The sequence below is a fragment of the Benincasa hispida genome, chromosome 2, assembly GCF_027475165.1.
Source record: "Benincasa hispida cultivar pf3 chromosome 2, pf3_genome.v1.1, whole genome shotgun sequence".
Taxonomy (NCBI): domain Eukaryota; kingdom Viridiplantae; phylum Streptophyta; class Magnoliopsida; order Cucurbitales; family Cucurbitaceae; genus Benincasa; species Benincasa hispida.
Genome location: NC_143479.1, coordinates 41,463,231 through 41,487,870, shown reverse-complemented (window position 1 = coordinate 41,487,870; position 24,640 = coordinate 41,463,231). Strand labels below are relative to the sequence as shown.

General features: G+C 33.1%; 1 protein-coding gene and 1 long non-coding RNA gene across 2 annotated transcripts; one reads left to right on the top strand and one right to left on the bottom strand.

Annotated features, from left to right (window-relative positions):
• Positions 1 to 4,422: 4,422 nt before the first annotated feature.
• On the bottom strand, positions 4,423 to 7,387 carry CLV2 (Leucine-rich repeat (LRR) family protein). Its single transcript, XM_039020844.2, has 2 exons — positions 7,050 to 7,387; positions 4,423 to 6,914 (listed from the first exon to the last, which is right to left on the bottom strand). Exon 2 carries the CDS (start codon positions 6,881 to 6,883, stop codon positions 4,619 to 4,621), a length of 2,265 nt encoding a protein of 754 aa, XP_038876772.1. The 5' UTR covers positions 6,884 to 6,914; positions 7,050 to 7,387; the 3' UTR covers positions 4,423 to 4,618.
• Positions 7,388 to 22,311: 14,924 nt separating this feature from the next.
• On the top strand, positions 22,312 to 23,967 carry LOC120069170 (uncharacterized). Its single transcript, XR_005479459.2, has 3 exons — positions 22,312 to 22,766; positions 22,855 to 22,926; positions 23,748 to 23,967. It is a non-coding gene; the product is annotated as an uncharacterized LOC120069170 (long non-coding RNA).
• The last annotated feature ends 673 nt before the right edge of the window (positions 23,968 to 24,640 follow it).

Below are 24,640 nucleotides of genomic sequence, written 5' to 3'. Positions count from 1 at the left end.
ATGAGATAGTTCTTCTATTGTAGTTTTGAGTTGTTGGAGAAGGGAGGCATCTGCACAATATACTATCCCATTTGATCCACGTACTATTCCCTATGTTGAGTAGGCTAGTTTTCTTGGGGCTGCACAGATTGAATTTATCTTACTTGATTGGCACCTCATTACTACTTTACTTGAGCATTAGAGACCAGAAACTCACACATTTCACTAGCCTTGTGGGAAATGTACAATTACGTTGCAGGATGTTGCCATTCAGTTTGGGTTACGAGTAGATGGAGAACCTTTGACAGATTCATTACAATATAATTGGAAAACTGTTTGTGATGAGCTCTTGGGCATTATACCAAATGATCTAAAAGGCTTGAGATTGAGTATCCCGTGGTTGATGTCCCAGTTTCCAGAATTACCTCCCGATGTCGATGACATCCGCGTACATAGGTATGCACGAGCATACATTATGCAGCTTATTGGAGGATTTTTATTTACTAACAAGTCGAACAATCTAGTACATCTTATGTTTTTCCTTCTACTGTCTGATTTCAAGGATATTGGTACATACTCGTGGGGTGGTGCCTGTCTTGCATGACTTTATAGAGAACTTTGTCAGGCTACCAATGCGCAAACATTGAAAATAGCAGGGTCACTGATACTACTACAAGTATGGGCTTATAATAGATTTCAAATTATAGCATCACAAGTTCAGTTACAGGCCCCAAGTCATCGTCCACCTAGTACCAGGTATTATTTCATTTATATATTTATGTTGTTATAATTTTATGTAAGAATATAAATTAATTATTTTTTTTATAATTTTAGATCGAGTGGTGTATTAACTGCCTCTAAACACTCAACAAATATGTTGCTAGTATACCGAAAAATATTTGACAGACTGATGCACAATCAGGTAACAAATGTATATATAAATGAATATTTAAAACATTTGGTGAGATTAGTTGGGTATATAATCATATTCTTTTTTTTTTTCGTTTTTTGTCAGATTAAGTGAACGTCATACACGCAAGATATTTGGTCATCACTACCTGATTACCGTCGTGATGGTCAAGACATCTGATTGACCATTAGCCCTCTTATATGCTTCCATATAATAGAATGGCATCATTCAGATCATGTGTTGAGACAATTCGGTCTGCGACAAACGGTGCCTTCGTTGTGCTATACACTTCCAGCGCTACTCCAGATTGATTTGAGAGGTAAGCACGATCAAAACTGGCGTCGAATTCATGCTGAATATATATTCTACTGGCATGCACGACATGATTGTTGTGCACAGGGAGAAATAAAAAATAGACCAGCTGTATCAGACGACGGTTCCTAGTATGATTCAATCATGGGACAATTTATCACACCTAACGGCGCTTACTATTACTACATGGTAAGAGATTTAAAATCAAACATTTCCTAAATATATGATATGAATATTGTTTAATATTATTTTTTTCATCGTACAAAATAATTTTATTAAAGAAGTACAACAATATTCAGTACAACACGATTTACTAGAGTTGGGTTCAATATGTGACCAAACATGGTCAACATAGAAACTACTATTCAACAATAAGACGACTCAATGTTGCTGACACTGATCGAAGACATATTCGTTGTAGACGATAACGACAACATGACGAAGCTAATTTATAGGCACACGAAGACAACCCCATGTGGGGTAAGGGTCAGGGGGTCATCTTTAAATTTCATGTAAATTTCTATTTTCAAGTTAATGAACTAATTATAAATCTTCTTTAGTATCAAGAGATCTTTATTTATTTATTTATTTGTAGAGAGATGTACTACTTACTGAAGTCACAATTTTTTTTAATATGAATACAGAATAATTAAGTTTTCATTGAAAATTAAATATATAATTAAGTTTAGTAATGAAGAAATTTATTACTTAAATACTAGAAAATAAATAGTTAAATTGATTAAAAAAGAAAAGAAAAAGTAATCGTGGAAATCGTGGACCCAATCCACAAGTACGTGCTTGACCAGTCCACAAACTGTGTTGACGTGGTGCTAACTTGATTAAAGCCTAATCGTGTACCAGGTACACGATTTCCCTTCTCCATCAAAACTACCCTATTTTTGTCAATACTTTCCGCTCCCATCTATTTTTAAAAATACTTTCCCATATACCCCATTTTTGTCATTATTTTAAAAATTCACTATATTCTTGAACTTAGTCCCAAATTGGGATTAATGAACTCAAGTGCAGAGTATGAAGGTTCCGACTCTTGAAATGTTTTAAGAAGGTCAAAGGGTTTCATTTGGAGGTTATAAGAAACCGAGATTTTTCCATGAAAAATCCTTTCTATTCCATATATTTTATAAATGTCCTAGATTTTAAAATATTTTGTTAAGAACTTTTAGCTTTAATTTGGACCAATTTAATATTTTCACTATTATTTCAAAAATATTGAAAATTTTATTTCTTTCTATGTAAACATCATTTTCGAATTTTGACTTATTGTGTTATTTATTAATTTCGGTTGATATTCATTCTATACAAAATATTTCAAATTAATTTTTCTTTCATTTTAAGAGATTTTATTTATTTTCATTTCATATTTTTAAATGAGAATCAATCACATCTCCATTGGGATCTCAAGTATATGTCAAATAAACTGGTATATTAATATAGATCACATACACCATGGTTTATTTTTTGGTGAGTTTACAAGTATATTGAAAAATGTAAATATAATTGTTTTGTTCAAGCACTTATCAAATGTATCCTAGTTTTTTTTCTATAAAATTCAAATATATAACAAATATATTGTGTTGTATATATCAAATATACCTTGTTTTCTCCAAAACTTCTTGTCCCTTCTTACTTTCATTTGAGAGAAACAATTTTCAAATTTTTAGAGAAACTTTTCTTGTGTAAATTTTGAAAGGAATACCATTTTAGTAAAATTCAAAACCATGAGAAACTTCCCTTATATGTGTCTTTTTGTATTATTATTATTATTATTATTATTATTATTATTATTATTATTATGTACGAAAAAGAATGTTTGGTTCCACGTTCCACTTTGTAATTCAATAATTAAGGCTTCATTTGATAACTATTTCGTTTTTTATTTTTGGTTTTTGAAAAATCAAGTTTATTTCCTCCTCATTTCTTACAATGTTTTGCATCTTTCTTAAGTACAATGGTCGAATTCTTAGCTAAATTCCAAAAATAAAAACAAGTTTTTAAAATCTATGAGCCCATTTCTTAAGTATTTGGTTTTTTGTTTTTTGTTTTTGTATTTTAAAGTTAAGTCTATATACACTACTTCCACCTCCAATTTTTTTTTCTTTATTATCTACTTTTTACCAATAGTTTAAAAAAACAAGTCATTTTTTTTATAAAAAAAATATATATAGCTTTTAAAAACTTGTTTTTGTTTTTAGAATTTATAAATCATTGTAAGAAATGAGGAGAAAATAAACTTAATTTTCAAAAACAAAAAATGAAATGATTAGAAAACGGGACCTATGAAGTTGCTTATAAGGTTCAAAATATCAATGTTGATGAAAATATCGATATCGATAGAAATTTCGAGAAAAATTATGGAATGAAAATTATTATAACTAGTTAATGAAACTTTCATTGTGGTTTAATTAGACTATAATTGACCTTTTTCAATCACAATTTATATAAAGTAAGAAAGCATTTAAATGTTTATTGTAAATATATGTGTAAATGTTGATGCTATAGCATAAATTTAAAAAAGAAATGAAAAACTAAAAAAATATAAAGTTTGAAATATTTTGAGGTAAAATGATGTGAAAATTATGAAAATTTTAAATGGTAAAAGAAAAAAGAACTTATATCAATTCAATTTTGGAGTGAAATGGTGTGAAATTTAATGAAAAAAATTGAATGAGGTTAAAATAAATATAAGCTATTTTTGGTGGTTTTTTCAAATTCAATTTCATTTAGAAATGAAAATTTTAGATCGAAAATAAAGCTACAAATTTACAAAAGTTAGAAATTAGAAAACGTAGCACATAAAAAGATTTAATCCCTTATCGAAAAGGACATTGGAGTGTGAAACCATAAAATTGGGTATAATCAGAACTATAAAATTAGAAAACTTGAATTGGGCTAACGTAATTAATTCTAAAAAAAAACAAAATTTTCTCAAAATGTCAAAATTTCTAGAAATCTCGAAATCTCATCGAAATAGATAGAATCGAAATATTCTCGAAATTTTCTTGAAATTTTGAAAATCTCAAAATTTTGTCTAAATTGGGGGAAAACGAAATTTTCGGCGATAAAAAATCCGAACCCTTCAAAATTTCGAGATTTCTTTAAAGTGTGGTTGCATATTCAATATTAAAAAACAAAAGCAAGAAAAAAACAGATGAACTATTACTTCTTTTAGAGAGAGAAAAATTATCTCAAGACAGGAAAAATAAACATGATACACAATATGTTTCATTAATCTAGGAAAGTACTAACTCTGAAATATGTCAAAGGTTACAATGCTCAGAGTTCTTGTCTCATTGGAAGATTTCTCTTCCTTCTATTAAAAAGAGGGAGAAAAAAAAGCTTCAAGAGGTAAAAGGAATATACAAGAGAGCAATATTGCAAAACTCACTCCTAACTTCATCAAGCTTTTGTGTGGAGAAAGTAGTTTCTTGCTCTACCAGAACACAAAAGAGAAACGGTACCAAAGTAGAAACTTACAAATGCACTCAAACAAAAAACCCAGACCGATATCGGCCCCTCTGTTTCGCCATCTGATATCTTCCCCGGAACAGTTGGAATACCGCTGGAGCGACACCCTTCGCCCGAAGACTCCACACACAGGTCTGGATTCCCAGCAAATGCACCTGGAAACCGCCCAAATCCCTGCTTCTCCGAAACCAAACCCGAGAAGCAGTTATACGACAGATCGAGAAGAGTTAAATCCTCAAGGATGGATATATTTCCTGGGATCTCACCAGACAGATAATTGTGGGACAAATCCAAGGCTCTTACACTCTGCATTTTCTCTAGCCCAGGAACCTGACCTTCAAGAGAGTTATATGATAAGTTCAAGTATTGCAGACCCTCGAGTGAAAATAAACCTTCAGGGATCGACCCATGTAGCAAATTATTCGACAAATCGATTCCAACAGCTGAAGACAGATCATAGTTGAATTGTAATTCACTGCCAATATCTACAACGGTAGAAACTTTAAAATTCACCACTTTCTTCGCTGCGAATGGTTCTTTTGATGGCCTACTAATGTCACCACTGTTAAAATTCGAGCTAATGTTAAAGTTGACGTCGGGTATGGAGCCAGAGAATTTGTTGCTTGAGAAGTCCATCAGCTGAATTACTTCAAATGCAAACAACCAACTGGGAAGATTACCTATGAATTTATTGCGAGCGAGGGAGAGATATCTCAGGTTCGACCATTTTGTTATAGCATCGTTCAAATTTCCCGAGAGATTGTTGGAGCTAAAATCAACGATCTCCAATGATTTACATCCTGCCAGAGTCAGTGGGACTTCACCAGAAATCATGTTGTTGCTAATGTCTAATATCTTCAAACTATCCAATGCATCAAGCTCAGGTTGAATCTCACCAGAAAGATTATTGTTGTTAAGTATCAAAGCAAGTAGTTGAAAGCATCCGACAATGTTCAATGGAATCGAGCCCGATAAGTAGTTATATGAGAGATCAATGACTTGGAGATAAGTCAGATTCCCAATCCTTGCAGGAATTTCCCCTACAAGGAGATTGTGTGAAAGGAACAATGCCTGCAAACTTCTCAGTTCTGTGATCTTTGATGGAATTCCACCCGAAAATCGATTGTGAGACAAGTCAAGCAGGACAAGCCCTGATTTCTCTATCGTCTCCACGATCTTGCTCGGAAGAGGACCATATAGATCATTGTTACTCAAGTCCAACACAAGCAGCTGCTCCGAAAACAAGAGTCTAGGCGACATCTTGTATGTTAAATGATTGGATGATAGGTTCAACTGAACCAATGCACGAAGTGACGCAATACACGTGGGCACTCCTCCAAAGATAGAATTGTTAGCTAAATTCAGAACTGTGAGCGAGTCAGTGCAAGCTGAAAAACAAGGTAGAGTTCCAGAAAACCAATTCGACATGAGATTGAGCGAAACTAAAGGCTGATGAAAATCATACACATTTCCCTTCAAATAGTTATTTTGAAGATCCAAATACTTCAGAGACGTCGAATTCAACAAACTCCCAGGCAGTTCACCACTAAAAGAGTTAAAACCCAGGTCAAGTTTCTGTAGCTTTGCAGAGAAGTTCCCAATCCAAGAAGGAATAGGACCCCCCAAGTCTTGGTTCCCAACCAAGACAAGCTCCTCCAAGTTCTCTAGCTTCATCAATGTCTCAGGCACAACGCCTCGAAACCGATTATAACTCAAATCAACAGAACGAAGGTGAATCAAATTGCCCAAGCACGACGGTATGGAGCAAGAAAAGTTGTTCTGAGACAAAACCAGGTGCTCAAGAAATGAGAGGTTACAGAATCCAGGGTTAATTTGACCAGACAAGTTCATATCAATCAGTTCAATGGAAACCACTCTCCCAGTCTTGTTTTCACAAACAATTCCAGTCCAATCTGAACAGTTAGAACCAACCCAGCTTGACAAATTCTTATTAGGGTCTTGAATCGATGATTTGAACGCCAAAAGAGAGGCCCCATCTTCAGAGTCAAGCTCCACTGATTGGGAAGGGTTTAAGCAAAGAATCAACAAGAACAAGAGCAACAAAGCATGGCAATCAAGAAACTTATAAGGAGAGAAAGAAAAACCCCATTTCTGGCCTGACACTGAAGAACGAACCCAAAAAACCCTCAAACAGGAAAAGGGAATCAATTTCCCTAAAGTCCATCTCTGGTCCATCACTGAGAAACAAACCAATTTCCCTAAAACCCTGAAGTAACAGCCACAAGAATCAATTTTCCTAAAACCCCATCTGCCTAAACAAGAGAGAAAGCTCTAAAAAGCAAGCATCAAAGAGATTAAGCAACCTATCACAGAACAAAGAATGAGAAAGAGAGAGACTTACGAGTGGAAATGGAGGGAGATAGGAAGCAGCAGCAAATGGGCTTTTTCTATTTTGGGATTATGGGTATTTGGAGGTCGCAGTAGAACAGAGATTCTCTTATTTACATGTCTTCTTCATCTTCTTTATGAAGGGGAAAAAGAAGAGGCATTAAAGGGAGAAAAGGGGAACTTTGGTTAGGGACGGTAGAGATTTAAAGTGCAAATGTGAGCGAACTTGTTCCCCTGTCTCTCCACTTTCTCTTTTTTTTTTTTTTCTTCAAGCTCCGAGTTTTGGGCACTCTACTGGAGAGGAGATGGCCAAATCCTCCGCGCCCTGTCACCAAAACCCCAATTGAAGTTAAATTTCGTTTGCTTAGAGTTAAATTATAGTTTGTGTCAATTTTTTGTCCTAGTGTTTAATTGGTCGTTTTCAGTCCAATTTCCTAATACTTTGTAGTTGGTTGAATTTTAGTTTTTCTAGTTTCAAATTTGACTCAACAACTTGTTTATAGTTCAATCATAAAAAATTCCTAAAGAGTGGAACCCCATTATTCAAATCTTGATGTCAGTACTTAAAAAAAGAACTATCCATATACTTTCTCTATATGAAAAGGAATGAATTTTATCTTGTGAAATTACGTATTCAACTCCCTATTTGGTGAAGTTTCAAAATAGTAGGCATATTGAGTCAATGACTTGGGTCACTCTCATCCATGCAAATCAAATGACGAGCCAGGAGTTTATAACTCACTCAAAATTAAGATCGAATCACATATGATTGAAATATTAATCTCTTCAATTAACGGATTTATGAATTAAATATTTTGCGGTCCAATCTTATACAAACTCTTTGTATAGAATACTATCACTCAATGTTTTCACATGAACGATTTGGATCGATTCTTTGTAACAATTACAAAAGGGGTGGTATCCATAGTGTTTTACTAGGATAAGACACCAATCTTTAGGTTATTTCTTGAACATGATCCATCCCTATATCAACTACATATTGTTCAAGATTTCAATCAATAACCTTGGTTTTTTACAATAGTGGATAATTTAATATCACATATTTAATAATTAAATTAAATAATTTTTTTAAAATGATAAATTAATTACAAGATTTTAAGGTATAAACACCAACAATCTTTCACTTGCATTAAAGTCAGGAGGACATGTACCATAGAACATACTCTAAGTAGTTACGTTCCTATTTCAATAGGATGACCTAGGCAACTTAGTCTTAATTCTGAGTATATTATGAACTTCTGTTCACGAGGGATTGTCCTTTGATTTGTATGGGTGAGGGTGGCCAGTTTGCTGACTTAATATGCTTACCATTTTGGGGACAAGACCGAGTGGGGAGCTGGAAACATAATAATATAAGATGGTATCAACTCCTTCCTGTCTTTAGGGTAAGTAGATTAGTGTTCCAAGTAGTGTCTCTGGTACTTGAACAAAGAGTCCTACCCTCTCATTGGTCAGAAGAGCTTTCTATTTATTAGTTGGACTATAAACAAGTTTTTCATTAGATGAGCACTGGTACTTAAGAAGTTAGAGGTAATCCAAGGGTAAAATGGTAATTTGATATAGTTGGAGTTACATATACTCGTAAAGGACTAACTTGCCGTTATTGGTTTATATCCGTGAATGCAGAAATATATCTATAGTGAGAAGAGTGCAGCGTGGGTCTTTAATGGAATATACCTACAGTTAACGAGTATTAATTAACTTAGTTAACGAGTTTAGTCAATTAATCTCATATCGTTGAAGCTTCTGATCTACAGGTCTACCAGGTCCTCTTGTTAGCTCACTAAAGGATATTAAAGAAGGATGATTTGAATTGTTCACATAAATTCATGGAAATTATATATTAATATGATTAATGTGTTACTAATTATGGATATGATCTATAATTCAAATTAAATTGAAAATAAACATTGAATAAGATTCAAATAATTAGTTCAAGTGAATTAGATTCACAAAGAATTAATTAATAGAGAGGTGTCATACATATACATATAATATTTATGATAATTTAATATAAATACTTTAAATTGGATTTAATATATAAATAATTATTTAATTAATGTGTTAATTAATTAAGTAAGTGTTATTTAATTAAACATACTAATTAATTAAATAAATGTTATTTAATTAATTGTGCACAACGAAAAATTGGAAAAAGACTAGGAGAAGGGGTTGACCCTTCTCTACATAAAGTCTTTCTTATGACCCTTTTGGGGCCACACAGAATACAATAGAATTGCAAGCATTCATTGTTCAATTTTTTTTTCTAATTCACAAAAGAAATCCTCTCTATTCTGACAGTTAAGGTTTCTTCTTCTTCTTATTTTTTTTTAAGCGAAACAATGAGCTGAAAATGAATAAGACAAAGGGAACAAACTTAAAAAAGATGTAGTCGACCACACCCGATGACAAGCATTGATGTGAGGAAGGATAAGAACGATAAAGAAAAGTAGAGGGAAAGATATATAAACAAATAAATAAAATAAAACAAACAAAATTTACATCAAATTTACATTAGCATTATTGACAGAAAAATTGATAGATGGGCTAAGAATGTTGTAATATGCAATCTAAACTAAATTTAAAGGACCGAAAGTGTAACTTTCTTTTATCGAAAAATTAAATGAACCATCTATACTTGCTATAACATATCAAATCAAATGGAGTAAGTTTGCAAGTTGAGAAAAATTGAAATTGCTTTCATTGAAAGTTGAACTCAAGACCTCCCGCTTACTAATCAAGTGCTCTAACCAATTGAGTTATGAAAGCTTTTATTCTAAAACTAATTTTAGCTATTTAAATTTTTAATCTAAAATAGATTAACATATAAAAACACATGAACTTTGCTCTTAAAGTACCTCTATTCAAAATTTACAAATATAAGCCTTCACTCTGAAACTTATTTTAAGCTATTTTATTTTTTAATATAAATTTAATTAAATTATAAAAGTACACTTGAACTTTGATCTTTGTTTCAAAATACCCCTATTCATTTGAAAGTTACAAATATTACTATTGACCTTTATTAATATTGAGTTTTAAAAAGGTAGCATGTTGTGGTTATTGATCAATAATCAAACAATTGTTCCATACCTTAGTTTTTGTCTGGAACTCAAAATGATTTAGACTTCAATGATAGTTTTCCTCCTCACTCTCTTCCAATAGTTGGATACCACCTATCCTTCTATTGGAATCTCTGAGAATAACAAGATTACTCTCATGGTCGTGTTCAAGATTGTTCAAGGAAACGTTCGTGTTCAAGATCGTTGGAGGAGTCATTTGTTGGAATATCGAGAGGATCATTTTAGAAGCTTGGGAATCTACAATAGTAAGAATGGTTCTATCCTTTCCTTACAACATGCTATTTCCATGTTTGCTCTACGTATATTCTATTTTTGGTTTACTGTTTTCGTTTATGTAAAAATCGATTTGCGGGATGCAAGACATTCACAATGCTTTTGCTGCGGGATCTGACCCCTTCAATTGGTACTAGAGATGTTTTCAATTTTGACACTTGGATTACTTTTAATATGATTAAAATATAAGGGCCTGTTGTATTTTTTGGGCAATTTAATTCTTGCTTCAAGTCTATAAGTCTGTGTCGATCGAAAGAGCAATAGTTGCTGAAGAGATTGGAAGAAATTAAGGTGTTCGGGGCAAGTTCGAAAACGAAAATGAGCAGAATAGAAACATTCTGTTGTTCAGAGTCGTGATGCTGTGACAACGCTGAAAGACGAGGCACAGTGCATCAGATTCGTAGCGTTGTAATGCTGCTCCTCAGTGTTGCAACACTCCAAAGTTTGACGGAGTCTTGGTGGCACGCACGGGAGAAGACAGCGGTTGAAGTCCTCTTTTCACCTAGTTTTGTTTTCGTAATTATTAAATAATATTAATTAACAAAATTAATATAATAGTTATATTAATTTAATTAATAATTTTGTATTAGGGTGCCAAAATTGATCCAATTTTTGTTGTTTAAATTAATTTAATTATGCATTGGATGTATATTAGATTAATATTTGAATTCATATTACATATTGTATGTCATATAGATTCAAAATTACCCACCTTAGGATAAACATGTACATGCATCATAATTAAATATAAGGGTTATATTTTATGGATGCATGATTAAATTAGCATGCTCATGCATCATGATGTAAGTGTTATGTTATAATGATATATGATTACCCTAAGCATGTCCATGCATCATGCTATATATTAAAATTGTTATAATAAATAGTGGAATGATATATGTGATGCTTGTTTTTCATGTATGATTTATATAAATGTTTTATTTATCAAATAAAAATGAAATTTGCATTGAGCATGACATTACTTAGATAAATATAATTATTGTATTTAATTGATGTCATTAGATGCAAATTTTATAGGTTTTAATAAAGCATTAAAATATAAGTGTTATAGTTTTAATGAGATAGATTAAAATCTATAATCAAAAGTTACATGCAAACATAGGTCCAAATTAATTTTAAATAGTTTAAAATTCATCAACCTAGACTTATGTAATTTCTAATGAGATTAGGAATAGGTTCATCTTTTAAATTTGCTTTAATAGTGTTAAAATGAATTTAATCAAAAGATACATTTATAATAATTGCCCGTAAGAGACCTTTGTCTAAGGAACGTTCTGTCTAGAAGGGGGTATTTAAGCTGACAAAAATGGAACATCTCCACCTGGAAACCGACTTGGAAGGTGAATTGGGCAAATATTTTATAAGCATGCAATAAGTGATTGATTTTATTAAAGAGTTTAATAAATGAAATCAAATATTGTTAAATCATTCAATACAAATGTTATACTGAGCAAATTAAAAGGACTTAGATAAATTCATTAGCCAGGTTTTAGCTAAGTATAATAAAAAATCCTTAAAAATATTATAATACATTAGTGGAAGGAAATTGGCATAGTGATATATCAAATTTCAGCTCTCACGATTCTAAGAGTTCACACCGTGAGATTCATGCTCGGCTTCGTGTTGCCCTAGGCACGACCTCCCTTCAAAAAGTGTTTGCATGGGTTAATAACAAGGTGAATAGAGAAAGTGTCTTTAGTAAGTGGGAGAGGGGCACATGTTAATATATCCTATAGTCTCCTCCCTTAGGTTTCACGAAGAGATTTCTATGGTCCGCCTGCATGTTTTCCTCAAGCGACCATCCCTTGAAGGTCTTAATCATTAAAATCGGAACAACACAAACTCCAGCAATGGATAAGGTTTTTTAGGTTAATCTTCAATAGTTGTCTTTTCTTTCGATAGCCTGTTGAAGCGTACCTCTGGAATCCGAAAATGAGGGGTTACACTTACAGGATGAATTAAGCTAGTTAATGAACCTCGACTGAAACAACAGTAGCTAAAAATTATAGGAATAAGAGTTATTCTGGTATTAGTGAGTGGCTGAGATTGTCTCAATTCATAGGAGGAGTAGTTGATCACTCTTCGGTGGCTGTTGCTCTAAACCTTTGAAGTATCGTTGCAAAAACTAGAATAAATAATTTAATTAAGGTTCTACGATTACATGTGTTTTTGCTAAATTGATTGGATAATTAAGTAATGGGCTAAGACAAATATAACTAATACGGTCAATTGTTTATTGTTCGTTTCAGCATGTCTTCCACAATCATTTCATTGCTTAAAAACAAAAAATTAGCCGGTAAAACTATGCGACGTGGAAATCTAACTTGAATACGATTCTGGTTAATGATGATCTGCGGTTCGTCTTGACGGAGGAATGTCCTCCAGTCCCCGTTCGCAATGTATCCCAATGATTGAAGGATGCTTATGATTGTTGGACGAAGGCCAATGACAAGGCTCGAGTCTACATCTTGGCAAGTCTGCCTGATGTTCTTACCAAGAAGTATGAGGCCATGATGTCTGCATGTTAGATCATGTTGTCCCTCCAGGAGATGTTTTGGACAACCGTACATTCAGATCTAGCACGAGGCCCTCAAGTACATTTATAATACGCACATGAAGGAAGGCCAGTCAGTGAGAGAACATGTACTCGATCTGATGGTCCAGTTCATTGTTAGTGAAATGAACAGTGTGGTCATTGACGAGTAGAGTCAAATGCTCTTTATTTTGGAATCTCTTTTGAAGAGTTTCCTTCAATTCTGTAGAAATGCAGTTATGAACAAAATACAATACACCATGACTACCCTTCTTAATGAGTTACAAACTTATTAGTCCCTTATGAAAGGTAAAGAACTAGTAGAAGGAGAGGCAAATGTTGCCCATTTCAAAAAGTTCCACAAGGGTTCATCCTCAGAAACTAAGTCTGCTTATTCATAGAAGATCTAGAAAAAAAAATGAGATAGGGGGAAGGATCCCATTGTTGGAAAGGCAAGGGTAAGGCCAAGGTAGTTGACAAGGGCAAATGCTTCCACTATAATGTGGGTGGTCACTAGAAACACAATTGCCTCAAGTACCTTGCTGAGAAGAAGAAAAAGAAGGAAGGTAAATATGATTTACTAGTTTTGGAAACTTGTTTAGTGGAAAATGTCCTTGATGATTGGAATTTGATTCAAGAGCCACTGATCACGTTTCGTTATTCTTTATAGGGTATTAGTTTCTTCTAACAAATCGAAGAGGGTGAAATGACGCTCAAGATTAGAACGGGAGACACCATTTCGACTCGTTCAGTCGGAGTTGCTAAGTTGTTTTTTAGAAATCTTGAACGTTTTTCCCAAAATGAGGAGAAACCTTGTTTTTATTTCCTATTTAATTGAACAATCGTACTCTGTTCCTTTTCTTCTAATGAAGTGTTAATTATAAAAAATGGTGTGACTATTTGTTCAGCTACTAGAAGACAACTTATATGTGTTAAGGCCAATTGAATCAAATGCACTTTTAAATCATGAGATGTTTAAAACTACAAATACTCAAACAAAAAGGTGAATAATTTCTCTAAGTAACAATAACACATATCTTTGACATTTGAGATTAGGTCACATAAATCTCGATAGGATCTGGAGATTGATAAAGAATGGACTTCTAAACAAGTTAGAAGATGATTCATTACCTCCATGTGAATCCTGTCTTGAAGGAAAAATGACCAAAAGAACTTTTAGTGGAAAAGGTTATAGAGTCAAAGAGCCTTTAGAGCTCATACATTGGGATCTTTGTAGATCAATGAATGTAAAGGCTAAAGGAGGGTACGAATACTTCATTTCTTTCATAGATGATTATTCGAGGTATGGTTATTTATACCTAAAGGAACATAAGTCTAGAGCTTTTGAAAGGTTCAAAGAGTATAAGGTTGAAGTTGAAAATCTATTAGGCAAAACAATTAAAACACTTCGACTCGATTGGGGTGGAGAGTACATGGATTTAGAATTCTAGAACTATATCATAGAACATGGGATTCAATCCCAACTTTTAGCACCTGTTACACCTAAGCAGAATGGTGTATCAGAGAGAAGAAATAGAACCTTATTAGATATGGTTCGTTCTATGATAAGTTAGATATGGTTCGTTCTATAATAAGTTATGCTCAATGGTGTATCACATCTTGAACAATGTTCTCTTGAATAGTGTTTTTGAAATACCTTTCGAGTTATGGAGGGGGCGTAAATCGAGTTTACATTACTTTAAAATCTAGGGTTGTCTTGCACGTGTGTTAGTGACAAATCCTAAGAAATTTGAACCACATTTAAGATTATGCCAATTTTTTGGTCACACTCTAAGGAAATGAGAGGTGGCCTGTTCTATGACCCTCAAGAAAATAAGGTGTTTGTATTGAAAAATGCTATATTTTTAGAGGAAGACCATATGGGAGATCATAAACTACGAAGCAAAATAGTATTAAGTGAAGTTATTGAAGAATCAACAAGGGTTGTTAATGCAGCTAGTCCTTCATCAAGAGTTAATGAAGAAGCCAACACTTTAGGTTAGTCTCGTACTTCTCAATCGTTGAAAGTACCTTGACGCAATAGGGGGGAGGGGGGAAGGGTTGTGATACAACTTGACCGTTACTTGGGTTTAACTGAAACTTAAGTTTTCATACTAGATGATGGTGTTAAGGATCTATTGTCATATAAACAGGCAATGAATGACGTAGACAAGGACCAATGGGTCAATGCTGTAGACCTAGAAATGGAGTTTGTATATTTTAATTTAGTATGGGAGCTTGTAGATCCACCTAAAGGGGTCAAATCCATAAGGTGTAAATAGATGTATAAAAGAAAGAGAGATGTAGCGGGAAAAGTATAAACCTTCAAAGCTAGACTTGTAGCAAAGGATTATACCCAGAGGTGTTGGGGTTGATGCCCTAAATCTCGTAGAGTCCTGTAGTTTGAAAATACTTGTATGAACAAACATTTTGTGATTTATAATATATGATATTTTATTCACATTGTCTATGAAATATATGATATTTTAGTTGCATTAACCACAAACCAATAAACTAAGATTCATGCTTGTCATTGTAACTTAAACATGTATGTGGAGACATATAAGTGGATTGTATTTAAGTGATAACCTAAATGGTCTGTAGTATATGGATAAGGTTGGGTACCTTATCCTGGTGACACTACGAGTATGGCCCGCTTTGTAGGTGTTACAAATTTTGTAAAGTGCTACAAATGATCTGATCTTGATCATTTGTGTATTAGACATGCGAGCGGGGATATTCAATACAAAGGAGTTTGTATAAGACCGGACCACAAAATGTTTAGTCCTGTTATATAACGCCGTTCATAATTGAGACTTTCATTCCACTAGGATGACCATAGGTAACATGAACTTAATCCTGAGTGAGTTGTGAACTCTTGCCTATGAGGACAGTTCTTTGATTTTCATGGGTGAGAGTGGCCAGATTGCCAACTTAACAAGCCTACCATTTTGGGGATTCGTCTGATTAGAGAACTGGGAATTCAGCTACACAAGATGGAATTCACTTCTTCCCCAAAGTAGGGATAAGTAGATAAATTGCTTCCTTAAAAACTGATTCTGGGTCTTGAATAATGTAGCGCCACACCCTCTCTTGGCCCGAGAGGGGCTTGTTCATAGTGGGACTATAATCTATTATTCATTAAAGAAATCATTGGTACTTAAGGAGTTAGATGTAACTACATGAGCAAAACGGTAATTTGGCCCAGCTGACTTACAAGCAATTTGCGATGGGTCATCGTATTGTTGATTGGTTATATCCAATGGACACAGAAATATATCTGTAGTGCGAAGAGTGCAGCTGTTGGTCTTTAGTGGAGTGCCCGACAGTTAATGGATGGTGTATAATGTGGTTAAAAAGTTCAATAAGTTATTTACATACCATTGGAGCTTCAAGCTACAGGTCCATAAGGTTCCCTTGGTATCTCAATGGATTTAAGTTGAGAATCAGTTTTTTGGTTAATTTGAAATGTTCAAATTAATAAGAGAGGATTTGATTATATATGATATAATTAAATTAATTAAATTATATATGATATAACTGATATAATGTATTTTATATATTATTGTTTAATTGGAGGAATAAATATTTGAATATGATTCAAATATATTTTCTATGAATTAGATTCATAGTTATTAAATTTAATATAAATATGATTTATATTAAATGCTATAAAATAGAGAAAAAAAACTATAGTTTATATATTATATATGATGCAATATTAAAACTATAGGTTATAAATATAATAGGATAAGTTAATTATCATATTTATTTATAATTTATTAATTATTTAATAATTATCCTTTTTCTCTCTAATCACCCTTAGTGGATAGTTATTTGGTTTCATGGAAAAAGTCGGATAAATGAAATTTGATTTCATAATTCCAAGTACAGACACAATTAACAATCGAGTATCTACACGATTGCTTGAGAAACTATACAATACCTTCATTATCACCACGATCGAGAGACTTGTCTATGTGATAGACTTGTTTGTTTACACGATAATGTTGTTCGTCTACTCCAATGTCTTCCTCCTCCAAACTCTAAACTTCCCCTCTAACCAAAATTAGCCAGAGACCACTACTCCTAGATTCTCACACCGAGAATACCAAAGTCACCAAGTGGTATTGTCCTGTTGGTTCGAGGATCGAGTTTTTACTTCGTGCTGTTCAAGGGAGTTCACAACTTGTTCGACGCGTTCGTGAACGAGTTAGATCGAGGGATTACTTGAAGAACGATTCTTCAAAGGTATAGTCTCTTGATCCTTTATTTTCATTTCGAAAGCATGCTGTAGTTTAAGACTTATGCATAATTTGTTCTTGTATGACTGTAAATGTCTGCGTTTCATCACAATGGGATTTGGACGATCCGCTTCCACTCAAAGATTCTCTGTAAACAGAGTTCCTTCAAGAGGGAAGGGGTTGATTATAAGGAAACTTTTTTTCTATTGTTATGCTTAAGTCTATAAGAATTCTCTTGTCCATAGCCACATATTATGACTATGAGATATGAAAAATGAATGTCAAGACAGCTTTTCTGAATGACAATCTTAAAGAGAATATCTTTATGTCTCGACCTGGGAGGTTCATAGTCCTAGGTCAGGAGAAAACTTTACAAGTTGGATCGATCCATTTATGGTTGAAACAGGCATCCAGATCTTAGAATATTAGGTTTGATACAACGATCAAATCCTTTGGTTTTGATCAAAATGTTGATGAATCTTGTATTTACAAGAAAATCATCAACTATAAAGTAGCTTTCTTAGTACTTTATGTGGATGATATTCTACTTATTGGGAATGATGTAGGGTACCTTACTAACATTAAGGAATGGATGGAAGCCCAATTCCAAATGAAATATTTGAGAGAGGTGCAATATGTACTTAAGATTCAAATTATTAGAGATTGCAAGAATAGAACATTGGCTCTGTCTCAAACAACTTATATTAGCAAAATGTTGAATCGATATTCAATGCAAAACTCTAAGAAAGGTTTATTATCTTTCAGGCACGGGGTTTACTTGTCTAAGAAATAGTGTCCTAAGACACCTCAAGAAGTTGAGGATATGAAACGTTTCCCTATGCCTCAGATGTGAGTAGCTTAATATATGTTATGCTCTGCATTAGGCTAGACATTTGTTATACAGTGAGAATAGCCAGTAGGTACCAATCCAATCCAGGGTTAAGCTGCTAGACTGTAGTTAAGAACATCATAAAGTATCTTAGGAGAACGAGGGACTATAAGCTGGTGTATGGAGTTAAAGATTTGATCTTTATAGGATACATAAACTCTAATTTCCAATAAACTAACATCAAAGGTTGTCTTATGAGTCTTGAATTGTATGTGGAGATATACAAGGATCAATGTTCAAGATACAACCTAACGGATCTATATTATAGGGATAAGGCAGGGTACCTTATCTTGGTAACATTATGGATACGACCCATTTTCTAATTATACAAACGCAATGATTCAACGCGTTCGTGTAGATGACACACGAGTGGGGGTATCCTATGCAATGAGTTTGCATAAGATCGGACTGCGAAATAGTAACCATTAGATGTAGCATTGTTAACTAGTTAGGTTTCTATTTCAATAGGATGACCTAGGCAACTTAGTTTTAATCCTGAGTATATTATGAACTCTTATTCACGAGGGATTGTCCTTTGATTTGTATGAGTGGGGGTGGCCAGTTCACCGACTCAATATTCCTACCATTTTGGGGATAAAATTGAGTGAGGAACTGGGAACATAATAATACAAGATAGACTCTTTCCTGTCTTCAGGGTAAGTAGATGAGTATTCCCTTAAGTGGTGTCTCCGAGAATTGAGCAAAAGACCTACCCTCTCATTGGCTCGAAGGAGTTTCTGTTTATTGGTTGGACCATAAACATGTTGTTAATTAGAGAAGCACTTGTACTTAAGGAGTCAGAGGTAACCCAAGGGTAAAACGGTAATTTAAACTAGTTGGAGTTACAAACACTCGTGAAGGACTAGTTTGCTGTTATTATTCTATATCCGTGGACACACAAATATATTTGTAGTAAGAAGAGGGTAGCTGTGGGTCTTTAGCTGAGTGTATCCACAGTTAACGAATATTGATTAACTTGGTTAATGAGTTTAGCCAATTAATCTCATATCGTTGGAGCTTCTGCTTTACAAGTCCATTAGGTCTCATTGTTAGCTCACTAAAGGATATTAAAGAGTGATGATTTGAATTGTTCAAATCAATTTGAGAAAATTGTATATTAATATGATTAATATGTAATTGATGGATATGATCTATAATTCAAATTAAATTGGAAGGAAACATTTGAATAAGATTCAAAAAATTAATTATAGTGAATTGAATTCATAAAGAATTAATTAATAGAGAGGTGAGTTTTTGCACATATACATATGATATTTATGATAATTAAATATATTTATGTTAAATTTATAAATAGTTATTTAATTAATGTGCTAATTAATTAAATAATTGTCATTTAATTAATTGTGCACAATGGAAAATTGATAAAAGACTAGAAGAAGGGGTTGACCATTCTCTATATAAAATCTTCCTTATGGCCTTTTTGGAGACACACAAAACACAACAGAATTGCAAACATTCATTGTGTAATTTTTTAACCTAAGCCACAAAATAAATCCTCTATACCCATGCAAAAATTTTTCCTAAGCCACAAAGCATTCATTGTGTAATTTTTTTACCTAAGACACAATAGTTGGATATCACATATCCTTCTATTGGAATCTTTGAATAACAAGGTTACTCTCGTGGTCATGTTCAAGATTATTCGAGGAAATGTTCGTGTTCAAGATCATTGGAGAAGTTGTTCGTTGGAACATCGAAAGGATCGTTCTAGGAGCTTGGGAATCTACAATGGTAAGAATAGTTCTATCCTTTCCCTACAGCATGTTATTTTACATGTTTGTTCTACGTATATTTTGTTTTAGTTTTCTGATTTTGTTTATGTAAAAATCGATTTGCACGATGCAAGACATTCACAACGCTTCCGCTGCGGGGTCCGATATCTTCATATTCTTCACAAGTTGTTCATAATCACAGTTAGGTCAAAATATCGTTTTATCTCTATAATTACCTCTTATCATTAAGTACCACTGATCCTTCTAATGGATAATCTATTTATGGTCCTACCATCAACCAAGTCCCTCTCGAGCTAGTGAGAGGGCATATACCCTTTGTTCAATATTCGAAATCAACACTTAAGAGAACTACTCGTCTACTTACCCTAAAAGTGGGAAGGAGTGAATTTCATCTTGTGCATCTATGTTTTCAACTCCCTACTTGGACATGTCCTCAAAATGGTTGGCTTATTGAGTTGGCATCTTGGGTCACTCTCACCCGTACAAATCAAAGGATAGTTCTCATAGATAGAAGTCATATCTCACTCAGGATTGAGATCGAGTTACATGGTTATCTTATGAAATATTAATCTCTTTAGTCAACGGTGTTATAAAGAGAGATTAAGTATTTCTTGGTCCGGTCTCGTACAATCTCATTGTATAGGGTACCTTCACTTACATGTCTCCACATGAACAATTTGGATCATATCGTTTGTAACACTTACAAAATGGGTCGTATCCATAGTATTACTAGGATAAGGCACCTAAGCTTAATCCATATACTATAGACCCTTTAGGTTATTACTTGAAACATAATCCAACTGTATGTCCACTACATACTGTTCAAGTCTCATGAAATAAACTTGGATTTTCCCTTAATGAATAACTCTAATTATTGCATATTTAAAGTAATCAATTATTATGTCAAATAATTACGAGGCTTTAAGGCATAAATCCCAACACGATGATGTTTTCTCATAGAGTGTCTTACCCTAGAACTTAATGCTTCCTAATATTCTTGATATTAGTCTTTGTACCACTATTATCATAATAAGGTGTGAATGACTAATTTACATCTAAAATACCTTTTAGATCTTTAGGGATAAAATTAGGAGGCGTTTGGGGCAAGGAGTTAGTTATTTTAATCATAGATTATTATGGTTGGATTATAATAGTTTGTATTTGAGGTATAGATTATTTAGTTTGGGTTAAAATAGTATGTGTTTGAGGTGTAAACTATTTTAGTTTGAGAAGAAAATAGTAAATATTGTAGCAAATAATAAAAAAATGATGAATGTAAAATAGTAAAAACTGTAATAGTGTAATAAAAGGGGATTTTGAAATAGTGTTAACTATAGCTAGTCGGTGATTACAAAATAGTATTTACTGTACCAAGAGGTGGTTATTATAGTCTTAGATAGTCTTTGCCCAAAACGTCCCTTTAGTATTTTTATGATTGAATATTATGTATTAATCATCTTGGTCACTACCATGATTGATTGTCCTACCCTAGAAATTAGCTTTTTCTTATGTGATGCCTCTTGAATTTACAATGTTGCTTGTTTTTATAAAGCATAATAATAGGAAAAGAAATGCAAAATTATGTGGTCATGTTTTTAAAAACTTTCATGCCTTTTTGTTTATTTTTCTTAATTGTTCTTTTTTGATTGATTCCTAAAGAGAAAGAGGTAATAAGAAAAATGAAAGCATGTTGATATTGAATATCAGTGTTATTATTGAATTGAGAATTGTGATTGATGAATATTCATTGTTTTCAAGTTAACTAAAATTATTTATGTGTTGTTGATTTTGCTTTAAGTTCATACTAATATCATAGACCAAAATTCATTTTTCTTGAGTAGTTTATCATCATAAAAAATGAGGAGGTTGTTGGCTTTTTGATCTTTAATCTCAAATTAATCAATTTTAGTTAATTAATTAATATTTTTTTATGATAATAAACTTACTTCTATTCTCAAACCATTTTAGTATTTTAAAGTGTCCATTGCGTAGAACTCAAAATAATAATTATAATGCAATTTGAATAACTCAAATCAAAGCTCAAACAAAAAAAATGATATAATTGAAACAAGTTTAATAGAAAAATACCAAAGTGATGACGTGACAACTTATTCATCAAATTAGATTCACCTAGAGAAAGACAGGTGGAGCATTGGAAGAATGACACACGTGGGAGTTTTAAAAGAAAATACTTTAAATATATATATTAGAAAAATTGTTTTAAATGGTAAATGTAACGTCATGAAATTTTAAGTGAATTCAAATTAATTATCTTAATTTATTAGATTTTATGTTCTTTTAATTTTAATTTTTGAAGCCAAAAGTAAGGTAATTTGAAAAGATAATTAATTAATGTTATAAAAGGTTTTGAATTTTGAAATTTGAAAGATTTAAAATGATTTAGAATTTGGAGAGGGGACTGAAGTCCCACCAATTTACGGCTTTGAATATATATATATATTAAAAAAAAGAGAGAGAGAATGTATCCCTTCTCCCTCACGTGTGCAACCCCCGCAGTTCTTCATCTTCTTCTTCAGGTAGTACGCGCTGCATGCCACCGCTCTGGGCCACACGAAACTGTCGTCCTCCAACGCCCGTAGCTCACCGGTCAGCACTCGCCATCGAAGGTCCGTGGCCTAGCAGCTGACGCCGAGTGTGGTCTCGCCGCCAATTAGCCCCTGTTCCGTCAATCTGTCTTCCCGATCTCTCAGTCTCTCTTCTTCGATCCGCCGCGTTCGTGGGTATAGCTCCGTCGTCGTCCTGCAGACAGTTGTCGCGCCGCCAGTTCTCTCGCAGATCTCTCTTGCTACCGTCCATCGCACAGCCAGCCGACCGTTGCCCAGTCTTCATGGATGCTGACGACCATTGCCCAACCACCATTCACCTCCATCGTCGCAGATCTGCCGTTTAGAGTGAGTTTCTATTATTTTAGTTTTCATGTTGGTTCTTGAATGTCCAACAAGTTTTTGGTCTAAGTTCTTTTGCTCTTGATGTTTGAAGATTGATTTGGAGTTTTCGGAAGTAACTGAGGTGCTGTCCACTTGGTTCGAGACCTTTCCCGACCGGATTTTGGTAAGATTTAGGGTCTTTTGGATAACACTAAGTGTTGGCTTAATTATTTGATGTACCTGGGTTTAGGAGAGATTTGAAGGTTTAATGTTGCTGTCCATCAAAATTAAAAGTTAACTTTTGGGGGGTTTAGCTTTTGGGTGGTGCTGATTTTGAAGCTTTGAATTGCTTACCACTAATTGGATTAGTTTTGGAGACTATTACTTTGTGTTTGTCTTAAGCTAAAGTACCCAAATCAATTTTAATTTATGTTTAGAGGAGAATTAAAAAATTTTACCTAAGGTAAAAGGAGATTGCTTAGCTTGATTACTATATTAGGGCTTAAATCTTCGGTAAGTGGTTTACTAGTGGTTTACCCTCGAACCCCAAGTTGATGTTAAAATTGTGAATACACTGAAAGCATGTTTCTATTGTGATGAAATCTTTTGCCATGATTGACTTATGGATGGACTGTTGAGATTGTTCTAGAAACTCATGAGTTATGTTATTAAAATTATTGTAATATGTTATGACTTGATACGAATTTGGACGTCGTATGCTGCATGTTAGATTGATGATGATTGTTAGCACTACATACGACTGTGTACATCCCCTGTGTATGTTTCGGTGTTCTTATGGGATCACCACCAATGTTTATGATTGTAACCTTTCAGGATCAATGCCTATGAAAGCGTGCCTTCGAGTTCGTCTCTTATGCTTATGCCTATGCCTATGTTTGGGATGCACACCGATAGAAAGGCTAATATGTACATCTAGTAGGCCTAGTAGTGGGTCACTTTACTAAGTATTCTTGTACTCACTCTTTTATCTTTGCCTTTTTTCAGGTAAAGGTAAGAACAAATCGTCGAATGACAAGAAGAATTTTTTACTAAACCTTGGGACTTGATATCGCTTTCGCATATATTTTCCTCATATTTTCATGATTTAGTTTAGGAGTCAAATATTTAAATTCTTTGATTGTTGTTATTCAATTACTCATTTAATTCATTTTTCAATTGGAGTTGGGGGTACTCGAACAATGAATTTGTGTTCTTTTATATTAAAAATTTATTTTATGAAATTCTTTTGGTTTTAGTTAAATTTTGTGAAAAAAGTCGTTTAAGATTTATCCATGTATGTAGTAAGGTCTTGTAACTATCCTAGAAAGATAGGTCGTTATAGTAAAACTATTGAAAATATTTTCAAGTATAACAAAATATCATAGTCTATCAGTGATAGACATTGATAGACATTGATAGACATCTATCATAGACACTGATAAACATTCATCAGACGATAGTAGTCTATCAGTGTCTATTAATGTTTATTACTCATAGGCAGTAACATGTTACTATATTTGTAAATATTTTGGTTCATTTTACTATATTTAAAAACAACACTTATTAAAATATATTTTCTTATGTTATTAATTAAAATTTAAATTATTAATGTCGAACTTAATTAAATAAAAATGAGTAAGTATTAGATTATAATTAATATGAAATTTATTATATAATATTAATTTGTAATGACCCGACTTCTTAGGACTTATATTAGGTCATTATTACATGCAAGCATAAATCTCAAAACGACTCTCATAAATTTTAATTAAAATAAAAAAAAAGTTTATTCAATAAATAGTTTTTGTAAAATCTAAATAACTGGAAAGTTTTGATTGGAACCCTCCAAAATATAAGTTCAAAATAATTTTCATGTAGCTTTATGAATAAACTTTTTA